The sequence below is a fragment of the Myzus persicae genome, unplaced genomic scaffold (assembly GCF_001856785.1).
Source record: "Myzus persicae strain clone G006 unplaced genomic scaffold, MPER_G0061.0, whole genome shotgun sequence".
NCBI classification, from domain to species: domain Eukaryota; kingdom Metazoa; phylum Arthropoda; class Insecta; order Hemiptera; family Aphididae; genus Myzus; species Myzus persicae.
Genome location: NW_019103948.1, coordinates 84,727 through 101,329, shown reverse-complemented (window position 1 = coordinate 101,329; position 16,603 = coordinate 84,727). Strand labels below are relative to the sequence as shown.

The 16,603-nt window shown below is 33.1% G+C and overlaps 1 protein-coding gene across 1 annotated transcript in view; it reads left to right on the top strand.

The window, feature by feature from the left end:
* LOC111036772 (dual oxidase) overlaps positions 1-16,603 on the top strand; it is a 47,957-nt gene that overhangs the window by 29,518 nt on the left and 1,836 nt on the right. Inside the window, exons 3-17 of the mRNA XM_022318936.1 lie at positions 10,106-10,267; positions 10,358-10,545; positions 10,632-10,836; positions 10,985-11,151; positions 11,271-11,507; positions 11,649-11,840; positions 11,931-12,181; positions 12,242-12,443; positions 12,947-13,276; positions 14,059-14,358; positions 14,781-14,909; positions 15,402-15,605; positions 15,682-15,827; positions 15,905-16,068; positions 16,168-16,542. Of these exons, the coding sequence (XP_022174628.1) occupies positions 10,106-10,267; positions 10,358-10,545; positions 10,632-10,836; positions 10,985-11,151; positions 11,271-11,507; positions 11,649-11,840; positions 11,931-12,181; positions 12,242-12,443; positions 12,947-13,276; positions 14,059-14,358; positions 14,781-14,909; positions 15,402-15,605; positions 15,682-15,827; positions 15,905-16,068; positions 16,168-16,542 (3,252 nt within the window). The remainder of the gene's footprint in view (positions 1-10,105; positions 10,268-10,357; positions 10,546-10,631; positions 10,837-10,984; positions 11,152-11,270; positions 11,508-11,648; positions 11,841-11,930; positions 12,182-12,241; positions 12,444-12,946; positions 13,277-14,058; positions 14,359-14,780; positions 14,910-15,401; positions 15,606-15,681; positions 15,828-15,904; positions 16,069-16,167; positions 16,543-16,603) is intronic.

Here is a 16,603-nt window from a genome sequence, read left to right as displayed (position 1 = left end):
ATATTTCGGGTGCACTTGGGACAAAAAAAAAACACAGTTATTATGTCGTTAGCTATATGACTATATATAATATATATTATGCAGCCATACAGATATCGTGGCAGTAAAAAATATTGTGTACTTTAATACATGAATTAGGTTTGTACCTATATCAACAAAATATTACCTATACATGTTATGTCTTATGTAGTTGGGGATTGCAAAACTGCGCACTTCTTAACCAAATCAACATAATATTTTAATTCCACTCGGGTTAAAAAAAAACAGTAATGTTCGAATTTGCAATCGACACGATCATTCCATAGAACTTATAAATATTAATTTTAGTTGGCAGTTGCACGGCGACATAACTGATTTAGAAATAAACGTAAATATTATGTGTTTAAATTTAACTATAGCCTAATATGAGTAATATATACCTATCATTATAATAAAATCAATAAAGTTTCCATATTAAAAATACAAATTATTCTTTTGAGTTCTGACCGTTTTGATTATTTGTGTTTCATATAATATTATATTTACTATAAAAACACACGTCGATAACACGCACATGTCATGTTAATCGTTCAGTGGCTGTTCAGTGTTCAGTTATTGATTTATTTTATATATATTCATTTTTGTTTTATTCGAACAAAACTGTAAAATTGGTTTTTATTTTGTAAATTTTTCCAAATCTTTTTACAGTCCACAGACATATTTATAATGTTGTGATTAGGTACTTAAAAGTTAAAATCATTATTTTTCATTATTTCGTAACATAATTACCAAATAGATTTGGTAACGTAGGTAGCCTTATAAGTTATAAATGTGATTTTAGGCTAAAAAAAATTGTGAAACAATTTAAAGTCATAAAATTTTAAAACTCATTTAACAATGAAAACACATTAAAACCAGCTGTTTTATATACTAATGTTTCTTTAGATCAAGACTTAACTATAATTATTATGTTGCCAACTAAATTTCCTATCAAGGAAAATGTATTTTTATCTATTTAAAATCATTGTATATATACAATGTCAGGTGATTAAACAAAAGAATAACTAAATATTTGTACTAGGTACAGACTTAAAGTTATAGTTGCATATAAACATTAAACGTGATTTGTATGATTTTAATTAAATGTATTTTTTTTCAAATGAACTACCTATAGAAGTAGATAAGTTGTTACTACGGATTCTTTAACAATAATTAGCAAAGTTAACAATTAAAAAAAAAATGAACTTTTTAACTACCTAGTCAATACTCACTTGATTGCAGATTGTCAATTTTCCACCACCCGCTGGCATACAAGTCGATTATAAAATAAACGATGATAGTTGAAGTAGATAGCACCTATTGTACTGTTCTTATAATTCGCATGTGCCAGTCCAAACACGGATTTCGTCGCCCACCAGGAACGGGGAATTTTATTTTTTCCATTCATCATTCTCCATCGCCAAGTTAATTATACCGAACTAATCGATGTTAAAAATAGAAATAAATAAAACAAAATTAAGTTTCGCAAGAGTTCCCCGTAAATAAGCTAGACTACGAGCTAATCTTATGAAATCTAGCGACTATGGGAGAACCAACCGACGGCAACGTAGGAGGCGACAGTTAATATGTAGTATGTACTAATGATTCGATAAAAATACAATATTGTGTAGAATATATAAAATAATAAAAGGGGGCGATCACTCTGATAGCCACTGCGAGCTTGAGATTCTGCGATAGAACATATTAATATATTAAAACAATGATATAATAAAGAAAACTATTTGGTATACAAACCATTATATTATAAAGTCTTGTCCTGACGTCCGGTACGTAAATGATATTATGATCTACGATTAAAAATAAATATATCTTTATAATATAATCTCGAAAATAATTTTTTTTTTATTATTATAATACTGACACGATCAAATTCGGTGAATTATTTAAAGACAATATTTAATTACGTTTACATAATACACGCATACCATGGAACAGGTATAGGTAGGCGGATTTTCACGTCGTCAGGATCCGTGAAGTAACCACAGCAGTCGAAAACTACTATTGGCTAGCGCTCCTTTTGCCAAGGACGAGTTGTTCCTTGTTTGAATCTGAAGCAAGGTCATATCGTTTCGATAAAATATGCAATAAAATCGAACATATAAATTAATATCCTATGCGTACATAATATAGGTACCGCGTGGATATTAATTATTATTTGCGTTTTTCTATAATGGTATACCATATAATGTACAATAAATGGTTATATCTTCGTCATAATATATTAGTTCGGTTACCTATCTCTTACTGCAGACGAAAACCATTGCCATCGAGGCCGTTTATTTGGCCGTACAGGTGAACGTACAACGATAATAAATCCTCCCGGGCACAGCAGCAGCTGCTCCGATAAAAAACAAATCGTTTATAAATTATAACTACAATAAAAAGCCGATACTTAATAGAACAATAATAAAAATTAGAATTCATTAAATTGTGAACCACTATACGAATACTCCGTGCTTTTCTATAATCATAATGGCTATTCCTCTAGGGATAGTATATCCATACGACACGTGAACACATTTTAAGTGAAATATGGTCATCTAGGCGACGTACAAGGAGGTCAGTGGCTCAGGTGGTCTGATCGACTCCAAACAAATTGTAAACAATCACGATCGGACCACCTGAAGGGCTACGTGAATTTAGTCTCCCTCAACTTGATTTTCATTTCCCGAGGTCCCAGATGATTTACAAATTCGGGGTTTGAATTTACAATAAATTTACAATCGTTTACAACTTGTTTGAAAATAATTGCATAATGGGGGGGGGGGGGGACTTCATGTAGGTACGTATCTTGACGTTACTTAGTAAACTGAGACCGATGAAACTATTTTTGGTTAGCTATTATGATTTTTTTTTTACAAAATTGCATTTTATTTTTATTTCGTTCACCGATGTAAGAAATATCTATAATCAACTATATTTTAAAAGGCTAAACGAACCAATCGTAATTTTTTGTTTGACATGCAGGTACCAAAAGATTTGTATACATGGACTATGCAATGTCACTATGTGTACATGTACAAAAGTATATTTTATATTGACACGGTGGGAGTTATGGAGAAGGTGCAGCCTCTGAGTTTTAAATGTTCGGTACTTCGGTGTGGGTGGATGGGTAATAATTTAGTATTTACTACGACAGGTGTAGTTAGAAATATGCAGACAGTAAATACCTCTATCAGGTTTTTGGGTGGATGGGTGTTATATATAATGTGGACTTGGCTCTGAGCAATGATTTCAAGTTCGCCAATCCACTGTATATCAGAGTCCTTACATTACAGTTCCTGCGAATCTCATCATACTGCATGCGTCTGTGTGAGTTATAATCGACAGAAATACGACACGCGATGAAAACAAGCAGCAAACGATTATACACACGTTTTTCACTGGTTTTTCACTCGCCAAAAACATTATAATATACATTATATCGTCATCGTCTACGTCACATCTTCGTGATGATGTGGACGGACACGGACAGTGTGCGTTTGTATGCTATTACACGAGTATAATCGAGCATGGAGATTATAAACATTAAACACACGCGTATTTGATAGCGCCCGTCACGTCAGTATAATATAACCGTTTGTATCGAGTACGCTATTAAACACGCTAACGCGCATGCTTGTTTGAATTCGGGAATTGCATGGTCAAAAAAATAATAATAATACATATAGAAATAATATTATTCAAAACGTATGCTTTTCTATTTAACCACGGTCGTTATGACTTGCCGGTTATAGTTGTGTTGATAAGTATAAGACTTAAGCAGATTCGCATCGATTGGTGAATTATAAATTATTGTATTAAGTATGAACACGACGACGAGTGTACTCGTAATAATATTTTACGCATATTATATTTAATATTTATGTGTACAACAATACAGCGGGTGTAGCAGTAGAGTATGTATAATAGGTGGGTACGCAAAGACGCGAGGGAGTGACGGCATACCTTAATTCGTAGTACTTAAAGTATAGGTATCTGGACGTCCTATGTAGCACATTATTAGCACGCAATGGACTCGTATATTATGTATAACGATTATAAGGTGTTTAACGGAAACGGATAAAAAGCATTACAAATACGTGTAGGTTATATAATATTCACCGTGTTGACTGCTGTGGTTATTCATCTATATAATATGTATCATGTATGTGTGTAGTATTGATGTAAATATTGTGTACATATATGGAGACTTAAACGCGCATATCCTGAATAATTCCTGATTCCTCCTCCACAAGTTTTACTGGTTTTACGTCATTATACCGGCAATTTTGATAATTATAGGCACTGTCAATAATGACTACAACGAAATTGCCTGTTTTATGTATGAATATTTATGTTATTTTTAAGAATTGATATGCAATTTCCAAGTAATTTTTTACAGTGCCTAATACATTTAAGGGTTACGCTTTATAAGATTTCGAAAACCAAATATTGAGTATATAGGCGCATTAAATATGATGGTTTCATAATTCATACTAATACTTTTTCTTATAAAAACTAAATGGATAAAACTTAATTGATTAGTGATTACCATTCAAATTAGTTTGTATATAATAAACTATGTTATTGTTGTAATGCTATCGCGACAGGCATACGTTTTAATATTCAAATTCGCCGTTACATTTTTGATTTCTGCACATGGTACAGTGGTACTATAATTCATAATTTTAAACCTGCTACTTCCTGACAATTTATTTATGTTTGCTGGGCCTGTTTTAAAATTTATTTGATTTCAAACTAAATTATATAGCACTAATCGTTGAAATAAAAACGAATTTTATAATACGTGAAGACATATAGCCGTTGAAATGGGGCGGGCCAATCGAGCTCTGACTTTAGCATATCGAACTATCGAAGATTAAAATAAAATACAAATTGTAAAGTAACGTACGTGGAATTTACTATAGGTACTACATTGCCGACGGTGGCTTAGACAATTTATAATTTAACTCCTAAGGAATGATTATACATTTTAATTATAACAATCCCAAATTATCCTACTGCAATATTGCAATAAACGATACATAACTTCCTGAGTGGCTGCGTATTATCATAATTGCTGGTAACCTATTATTTAAATATACACACATAGTATACATTTAGGTGGGTAATGGGTTATTGGTATAATCTGGTACGAAATATGAACTTGATGCATACCGAGTTGCATAATATGCACTCGAATACCGGAATACAGCGCGTACGACTAATAAGACCGCCGATGCAATGCAGGTTTCCGAGATTGTATCTCTTAATTTTGGCGATTCTCAAACTATATTGATCGCAGAGCCATTCATTTGCTAAAAAAACTTCGGAGCACCAAAAATGAGGGTTGATTATTTAAAACCAAAAAAAAAAATGTTGATAGATTATTAATGACATTACGCAATGCAACTGATGCTATTGAATTGGATTTGTTTTGGATGTGCCGTGGAGAAACTAGACCACCTCCCCGTGGCCACTGTATGAGCAACAACGACGAAAATATATTTTTATGAATTTATGTAGAATGATTCAAAGCCGTTGTAATAGCTAAGTTGTGTGAAGTTGATAAATCGTGGTGTGCGTATAAATACATATGCGATATGTGTACGCAAATAAACACGTAAATATTATAAATCGTTTTGCATTTTTGCGATACGGACTCCATACATAATCTTTGTATATTACAAAAGTAATAACATTTTGATATCAGGAAATATAAATCATCGTATGCCGTTGGCGCTGCTGGAACGAAACGGAAGTGTTGAAAGACGCGAATTATCGAATAGCTGCCTACTATAGCGATTTATGTCTACTTACGTATAATAAATTATGATAATAAGCTGTAGCGGAGATATTTTATCAAAATCAAAAATATTTTTTGACGTTCGGGAAGTAGAGAAAAACAGTTAACTATGACTAACGGCGGTGACATTGATACTTATCTATACTGTATAATATTATATCACAGTAATATACGTTGTACGACATAGTAAAATATATAGGTAAAGGTACTATTACCTGAAAGATATTTCGATGTGCTGTACTGCTATGTGATTATCAAATGAATTCAATTGCAGCAAACACGTCTTATTACTCCGAAAAGAATTAATGTTTTTTGAATCGTATAATATTAATAATAATGATCTTGTAATGTGTATAATTATATAGGCCGTAATCAGCACGAACGCTGCGCAGCAGCAGCGCATACACATTATATACATATCATATAAATGTAACCTACTCGTATATAGGTACAGGTAATATTTACATACACAGGGTGATTCATAGAGCATGATCACCCCTATTGTTTCATTTGGTAATGAATTTATTCAAATTCTGATTTTTGGAATTTTTAAATGTATCCAAAGACAATTTTTTCGAATTATTGAATTGTTTGTATTACTTACGGAGTGTCCTATGGCAATACAAACTTCCGTTTTTCAAATGAGAACACCCGCCCCCTCCCATTTTTTACTTTAAATTATTCAGTGGATACATTTTTTTTAAATGTCGATGTACCTAATTAAAAAATTAAATGAGTAGTTTCTTAGATACTGAAATGTTTGTACTTAAGAAAATGGGCTCTATATAATGGTTTCACAAACACATAAGATATTAAGATATACGTAATATTAAAACTAGTATTTATTATATATTGGGCCATTTTTATAAATTATTATTTAATATTGATCGATATTAATATTAATGACTAAAATTAATAAATCTCCACAGCCTTCATATCTTATAAGCCCATCTTTGATCCTTAGAACACAAAGTTAAATAACTCAAAAACCACTCATATGAACTTTGATTCTGATAAGTCAAATTTTTCAGAAACAATATTTACTGAATAATTGAGAGTAAATGGGAAGGGGAGTGATTCTCATTTGAAAATCAAAAGTTCGTATCTCTACTGGGCCATTGTTATAATATGTATAGTACACAAAATCTCAAGAATTTGAAAATATAGTCCATAAGTTTATTTAAAATTTCCAAAAATCAGTTTTAAATAACTGCGTTATTAAAGAAAAGGGGAGTGAGCTTGATTGGTGAATCGTCCTGTATATATTATAAAGGTGGTGTATTTTTTGAAAAAATGTTCCATTAGAGGAAAGAATGGCACGGTGTATACATTAACACCTCTATCTTTTCTTATGTTTTATTGGGCCCTCTATCTTTTATATGTTTTCCAAATTCTACCACTAATTGTTATATTATCTATGAATATTATTGTACAAAAATCTAAAATACAAAAGGAAGAAAAGTTAATAATTAATAATTGTAATTCATTAGAACATACATGCACAACTGAACAAAATACATGTTGGTACCTATTTGATGAAGAAAAAGTGAACCTGCAAAAGTGAAACCAAATTGGCCACCGGTCACGTAGCCAATTTGGCACGACTGGTGACTCCGGTTTAAATTGCGATCTCTTATCAATGATACCAATGTACCTACATCTATTATGTATATTATATGGAGCTATTTATCTGGAGCTCTGATATCGGTATCGCAAATTCACAACCATGATACACACGACATACCTATAAGCCACATTATGATATATCGTCAGCCTCATAGACACTGGACAGACAACAAAGTCACCGCCCGAACGTGAATCTTTTTCAATCTCCTCCAGACGTGCCCGCGGCCAAGTCGAAACGAAAATCGGCCTCGTATATCTCGGGACTTTGTGTAAGTCGCAATGGCCTCGGTCGACTGTATATTTATATTATTATTATTTTATTAGAAGCACAACATCCCGCGCCGAGAAACGTGTTTTTCACACATATAGTCGGTCATCGTTCTCTTGTACTTATATACGCTCGTGGCGCGTACGCGTATCGTAAAATATTGTCCTTTCGAAAAATTCAACGCACTAACAACAAGAATAAAAATAATATATATTTTAATATTATAATGTTTTGCCGTATATATTGGTTTTATTCCCGAACACCCCGATATGATATTATGTTGTTTTATAATTTTTCGCGAGTGACCTTGCATCGAATACCTACTGAGTTTCGTCAGTGTCGCGCGCTTGATCGCGTGAGGTTATTATAATATACATAATATACACACAAACACACCAAACGTAATTTTTTTTCTTACAAATCGTTATATTTTCATTGGTACGTCGTTGTAATGTAAAAGAAAAAAATGAATTGGTGTGTTTGAGTAATGGCGTTTATATTATGTACTTATTTATTATTTTTCTTAAGTTTTTTTTATACCGCACACGTACTAAGCTGCTCGAGGCTCAAGGACGAATTCGTGCTTCTGGCATTACGCGCCCAAAAATATTTCCTCAAGGCGACCGTACTTTTACCCTAAATATGTTTTTTCTATATCCAGCACATGATTCACACTCAGTGTGTTGTGTATAAATAAACTTTATGTCGTATATAATATACGAGTAAATAAATTCCATTGAATTACATTTCCTCGGAATGATGTAACGCTATAATGTGGAAAATGGACAATAAATAATCGTGCTCAATTCGCAAACGCACCTAAACAACAAAACAAATGGATGGTATTATTTTCTCGTTTTTTTTCTTCTTATTATTTCGCTTATAAATTAGTTGTGAGATCGTGATAATGATTTGGCCTCCATGGCTGTAAAATGAGTTGACATGAATTCATTCAAAGTACCTTCCTACTATACATTTAACTGTAGAGATGCTACTATACCACATGTATATATTGCATTTATAGGTATATATATTATACATAGCTGTGCGTAAAACACTTTCGAAAACATAAAAATATATTGTACTAAAAAAGAAAAATTGAGTTTAAATTAACATATACTCAAACCATGTGTAGTAATAAGCATTATAATGAACAATTCGACTATAGTAGCTCATAATGAGCTGGCTGAAAGGCCTGAAAATAACAAGACCATCACACGGTTGAACTGTGTATAATATATAATATTATGTATGTCAATGAGTCGCATACATTAGGAAAAATAGGTTTAATTGATAAATTACTTTCCATAATGTTTATATGAAACTCTCCGAACGCTATAGTTGCACAATTATTAAACTATTGCTTTTAAAACCACGATCATAAACCCAATGATCGAATAAGGCATAAGGTTAAAACGAGCACTTGAACTGGATCTCTCTTGTCATTTGCGCGCATTCTTTTGTCGCAACAGTTACATTATTCAACTCAAGCAAACAATGGTCGGTTGATTTGCCGCGCCTTCGCCGTATAGTCGAATTTATGAATAGAACGGCCTCGGTAAAGTCGAGAACTAGAGTGTTTACCTTTTACAAACATTAATGATAATAATTCATTACATACCCGATGATGGTTTTTTTCACACAAAAATATGTCCAAAAACCAAAGTTGGGCATTAACTAGGTAGTTAATAAGTTATGTTTTTGAAAACATTCCAACTAAACAAATTATAGCAATTAGTAAATTTTCTAATTACATAATGACTTAATTAGTCGAAGAATCCATTATAACAATTTGGCTTTTTCAAATTGAATTGAATAATAATACGTTTGGTTTTTATCATGATTATATTTAACTATATGTTATAACTTATTAGTTACAACCGCAATTATATATAATTAATAACATTTAATTATTTTTCTGTTCAATCCACCGACACTCTGCCAGGTAAAGTCTACCTTTATACAACAATTATAAATAAACAAATAAAAATTCTTTTACTTAATGATTTCGTTGAGACAAACGCGTAATTTTCTAAACCACTACTGCTCGTGTGCACTAAGAAGGAATAATATAGGATACGTCCTTAACAAAATATTTAGTTATTATTTTAATCAAAATGTAATTAAAAGTTGTACTCAAATATTATAATATTATGTGTGAGCCAAGGGGTAATTAAAATAAAATCAACAAATTTAAATGACTATTCTCCATATTACCTTAAACTTTTAAAGTTAAATGTTTGTTTTGTTATAGATGTATAACAGCTTAATGCTATCAACGTTGACTCAATTTAATTAACTCAAATAAATATTTAAAATTAATTTGTCTATACCTTTGCCAACAACTTAACTCATCGTTTTTTTTTGTTTTTTTATGTCAACAGATAGTCACATGACCAGGAAAACACCTGCCAGTTACTCCGATGGGGTGTACATGATGCCCGGTCAAGACAGACCAAGCCCTAGAAAATTAAGCTCGTTGTTCATGAAAGGATCAGAAGGTCTATCGTCACTAAAGAACAGAACTGCGATCTTAGCGTTTTTCGGTACACAGAATAATATGACAATATAAAGAATGCCAGAACAATAACAATTTCATAAAAATTAATTGTTTATCATGTTGATAATCGACACAGGTCAAGTCGTGAGTTCCGAAATCGTAATGGGCAGCGAAAGTGGTTGTCCAATAGAAGTGCATCCAATTGAAATCGAAAAGTGTGACGAGATGTACGACCACGAATGCGAAGGCGGTAAGTCGATACCGTTCCACAGAGCGGGTTATGACCGGAACACTGGTCAAAGTCCAAACACTCCGAGACAACAGGTAATAACAGTAATATTACACATAATATTTTTATATAGGTATAAAAATGAATTTAATTTATATTACAACGAAACCATCTATTTCAGATAAATCGGGTCACTAGCTGGATTGACGGAAGTTTTATCTATAGTACTAGTGAAGCGTGGATAAACGCTATGAGATCTTTTAAAAACGGTACGCTCCTCAGCGAACCCAGTAATGGATTTCCGGTGAGGAACACGATGCGTGTCCCTTTATTCAATAATCCTGTTCCCAATATTCTGCGAACGCTGAGTCCCGAAAGACTTTTCCGTAAGTGACTCATTTAATGATTATTCGATAATATTAATATTTAACACATATTACTTTACTATGTTACATCATAAATCGTAATACTCATATATTCTTGTAAATGGCATTTACAACCTATCCTAAACTGATCGCGTGTATATGTGTATAGTATTGGGAGATCCCAGGAGTAATCAAAACCCGGCTTTGTTGTCGTTTGGGATATTGTTGTTCAAGTGGCACAACGTGCTCGCCGATAGAGTGCAGCTCGACCACCCGGACTGGTCCGACGAAGAAGTGTTTCAGAAAGCTAGGCGGTTCGTGGTGGCCACTTTGCAGGTATGTACTACGTCACAGTACGCTAATCATTTTTTGTAAAATTATAAGCTTATCACTGGATTACTGAATATTTATCATTGTATAGTTTTAAATATATATTATTTATCTTCGTTTTGCAGAACATCATTGCTTACGAATATATTCCCGCGTTCTTGGGAACAGAACTACCAGAGTACACGGGCTACAAGCTGGATGTACATCCTGGTATCAGCCACGTGTTCCAATCGTCAGCTTTCCGGTTCGGACACACGATGATTCCACCTGGCATATATCGGAGGGACGGAAAATGCAACTATCGAAAAACAGCTATGGGGAACCCGGCTTTGAGACTATGCGCTTATTGGTGGGATTCCAGTGTGAGTATCTTTATTATATGCGTATATATTGCAAATAACATACTGATGACTCCACTCTTGAAAATAACTACCAACAATCATATAACTATAAGCTAGATCGGTCTGTACTCTGTTTTAACTGATAACGTTCGAATGATACAGGATGTGATGTCTGACAGTAGCGTCGAAGAGTTTATGTTGGGCATGGCTTCGCAGCTGGCTGAACGAGAAGACGCGGTCCTCTGTTCAGACGTCCGTGATAAACTATTTGGGCCAAATGAATTTTCTCGGAGAGATCTCGGCGCACTCAACATAATGCGGGGCCGGGACAATGGGCTAGCAGATTACAATACGGTAGTGTTGGCGAAAGAGAGAGAGAGAACTGCACTTATTAGAAGTTGCGATATAAAAATTGGTAATATTGATTATGATGGCGTTTCCTAGATCAGGACGTATTTCGAACTACCCCGAATCGAAAAGTTCGAAGACATCAATGAGGAGCTGTTCCGGAACCACCCTGATTTAGCAGATAAATTGTTAAAAGCTTACGGTAGCGTAGACAATGTAGATTTATATATCGGAGGCATGTTAGAGTCGAAAGACGGTCCCGGTGAATTGTTCACCGCAATAATCTTGGATCAATTTGTCCGAATCAGAGAAGCCGATAGGTTCTGGTTTGAGAACGATAAAAACGAGTGAGTTTTACACCCATTTTTAGCGTGTTCATAAAACATACCTAAACATTGTTTTTACAGTATGTTCACGGACGAGGAGCTTGAATGGGTTCGTTCAGTGACTCTGTGGGACGTAATAGTAAACAGCACTGATATAGAACCAGACACAATACAACGAGAAGTCTTCTTCTGGAACGATGGAGATCCATGTCCGCAGCCGGGTCAAATAGAACCGTCCACATTAGAACCGTGTTCGTATCTGAAAGGATTTGACTATTTCGAGGTAATGTCAAATGTTAATTATTCTAAAATATTCAACCACTTTAATTGAACTGTTTTTTTTAATAACGTGAAATTCGATGGAAAATCGTATCGATCATTCTGATTTAATGCATGATAAATAACTTTAAATAAACTTACCTACAACGTATACAAGTAATCAATATTTTAGTAGTATGTAAAATGTGTTAAATAAGGATTAATATTTTTACTTATACACGTATTAAATTACAAAACAAGTCTTGATACAAATTGAGGATAATATATTTTATCGTATAATATTACCTGTCTTCAGTAATAATACTATACCTAGCGTAGGTTTTAATAACATAATTGTAATTCCCGTTCAAGGAATATATTATAATCGGGAATTATTAATTGTATTGTGTTATATTGAGTACCTAACCGTAAACATCTGAGAAGTGTATAATAATTGTATGTTTAATGTATAGTATGGAATAATTATAGTTTTCACAATTGCAAAATGTCATTATATATCAATTGCAGGGAAATGAATTGGCGTACATTTACGTTTGCATATTTTTGGGAGTCGTTCCGCTCATTTGTGCGGGGGCCGGCTATGGTGTCGTAAAACTCCAGAACAAACGCAAAAGGCATTTGAGGATGAAGCAAGAAGAAATGAAATCGGGAAATAAATCGAACGGCATAATTGTTGAAAAAATGTCAGTGAGAGAATGGCTTCATGCGAACCACAGACGTTTAGTAAAGGTGCGATTCGGCCCTCAAGCCGAAATGCACACAGTGGACCGAAAAGGAGAGAAGCTGAGATCGGTGAATTTCGCCAAATGTGACACAATTACCGTCGAAGAATCACAGGTAACGTCGAGTATAAAATTAATCGTACCACTTTTAGCTCGATGACGACTATCACCTTCTGAGATCAGAACCGAAAACTGCTATTTTGAAATATCATATTGAGAATACCACAAATATTAATTTAAAACATTAAACAAATCTTTATTTCGTAATGAATAATTTTTAATGATGAAGACGTTATTTTTAACTAAGTTTTGTGAGTTGGGTTTGTTCTTAGCCAAATTGAACATAAAAAAACTTTAAACCCACATATATAAATTTCAATTCAACATTTGAATTACCCTTAAGGACCAACAGATTCGACAGATTTTTTTAACTTGGTTCGAACGTTTTAACGAAACCCAAAATAATACGAATTATAGAATTTTTTTATTTTGTTGTTACAATATATTAATATACTGTACTTTAATTTGTTGTTGTAAGGTTACGAGCACGAGATATTACTTTTTGGTTATTACTAGAGTGTTCAATATTTTAATCATGTCGATAAAACCTATTAATTTTAACAATATATAATTAGGTAGGCAAGAAATACGAACCAATAATTAAATCACCATTAAATTATAAATTAGTGAATTATGTTGATTTAGAACTTTTTAGCTCTCGAAAACTCTTTCAACAATGTCTAAATGACTGCGGTTTTGAATTAAGCATTAATTACAGAATTAATAGCTAAACGTATATGAATAAAATAATTTTAATGGAATTCAACAAAATCAAATTCGTACATTTTTGTTCTGAGCCCACGTAATTTAAATAATAAAATATTTTGATGTTTATAGGTGGACAATAGCAAAAAAAAACGTCCATTGGTCTTGATTAGAGTGCCGAAAGACCATGATCTGGTGCTCGAGTTCGACTCTGTTGGTGAGAGGCGAAAGTTCATCAACAAGTTCGAAGCATTTTTGAATTCGCACAAAAAACACTTAGTTACGCTTCAAGCTCCCAGAGACTTCCTGCTAGCCCAAGCCGAAACTCGAGAGAGGAGACAAAAAAGACTAGAACACTTTTTCAGGGAAGCATACGCACTCACATTCGGACTTCGACCGGGTGACCGAAGAAGAGGCGACGAAGATGGAGACGTAAGTATACAATGTTTTATATTATATTACGTAAAAGTACTTAAGTCCAGCATTTTACACTTTCTGAAGTGTATATAAAATGTCTATTTATGTATAAAGTAAACATAATATATGGTACAAATCATGTACATTTGCTGTAAGTTGATGATATGTTGACATTGTATATATACAATGGTAATACATATAGTACCTAGTTATTATAAATATTCAATATACGGCCATTTAGCATGTGCAAAGTGTACGATTCAGGATTCTGTACGTATCATAGTAAATATATTTAATATAGTAAGGTATACACTACTCGTGACGACTAACCTGAAGTCCTAGGCTATATTCATCGTGACATGTTATAATATTTGAATCTACAATGTTCATTAACAGTTTATTGATCATAACTAAATTTTACTTTTACTACTTCGCAGGTGGTCATGAGAACTTCATTATCAAAAGCAGAGTTTGCGTCTGCATTGGGTATGAAAGCTGATGCGGTGTTCGTCAGAATGATGTTCAACATCGTAGATAAAGACAGCGACGGAAGAATATCGTTTCAGGTTTAAACCTTATTGTCTAACATTATTTGTGTGCTATGTGCCTATGGGCTATGTATATTAGTAAACACTACCAGTAGTGCAATGTGATACCGACGATATTATTTATTAAATGTCAATAATTTTTTTCATTCTATGATGCCGGTAGAAAATATTTTTTTTTCCAATTAATTATAACAACTCTAGGACGCATAATACTATAGAGGCACTAATTTATTTCATGAAATGTATAGTTAAGATAACATCTTAGTAGTACATTTTTTAATAACCTTTCACATTTTCAGATTTTTATTTAAAAATAAACTTTATGCCCTATTTTGTATACAAAAATATAACCATTATTACTGTTTCAGATATTTACTATTTTACACTATTAATCTATATATTATCTATATTTATATTATTACTATTATTATATATTTTATACTATTAACTGCGTACAAATTATGCACATGAATTTCATAATTATTAACACTTGAATATTTTTGTACACAGGAGTTTTTGGACACGGTTGTTCTTTTTTCACGAGGTAAAACTGAAGACAAACTCCGCATTATATTCGATATGTGTGACAACGATCGGAATGGAGTCATTGACAAAGGAGAATTCTCCGAAATGTTAAGATCCCTGGTTGAGATCGCTCGGACCACTAGTTTATCAGATGCTCACGTCACCGAACTAATTGATGGAATGTTCCAAGTACTGATATAACAATAATAATTAAATTTTATTTTTTTGTAAATCTAAAATAATGTATTAAACTTGTTCATTATAGAATGTGGGACTATCAAATAAAGATTTCATGACGTACGCAGACTTTAAACTCATGATGAAAGAATACAAAGGTGATTTTGTCGCAATTGGATTAGATTGCAAAGGTGCAAAACAAAATTTCTTAGACACCTCGACCAATGTTGCAAGGTAAATATAATAATTTTTGATCTTTTTCCAGTAAATAATCACTGCATATTTTATTCATTAAATTTTCCCCGTTGTAGAATGACCAGTTTTCACGTCGATCCGTCTCTTCACGACGACAAAGGAAAAATCAAAAGTCGTATTGATTGCATTGTCACATACTTGGAAGAAAACAGACAAAACATATTTTATTTGTTCGTCTTCTACGTCATCACTATTGCATTATTCGTTCATCAATTCATATGTAAGTGTTCCGATCATTTTCAAACTGTTTTTTTTTTATGTAATCATTACATTGTAACAGCATCCAAGTTCATATCTTATTCACGAACTCATTTTTCAGATTATTCGTTTTTGGCCGAACACACCGATCTCCGTCATATAATGGGAGTAGGTATAGCGTTGACAAGAGGATCCGCGGCATCTTTGTCGTTTGGGTATTGTTTATTATTGCTCACCATGTCGAGAAATTTACTGACGAAGCTGAAAGACTTCTCTATACAGCAGTATATACCACTGGACTCTCACATACCATTCCACAAAGTTATCGCTTGCACTGCATTCTTTTTTTCCATCATTCACACTGTCGGTCATATAATCAATTTCTATCACGTGTCCACTCAGCCATTAGAAAATCTTCACTGTTTGACGTCCGAAATACACTTTCCGTCCGACTATAAGCCAGGCATATCGTTCTGGCTCTTCAAAACAATTACAGGTACGCGAGCACAATAAGATTGTGTTAGTCCTCTGCAAAATCGAAATCTATGTAGGAAACA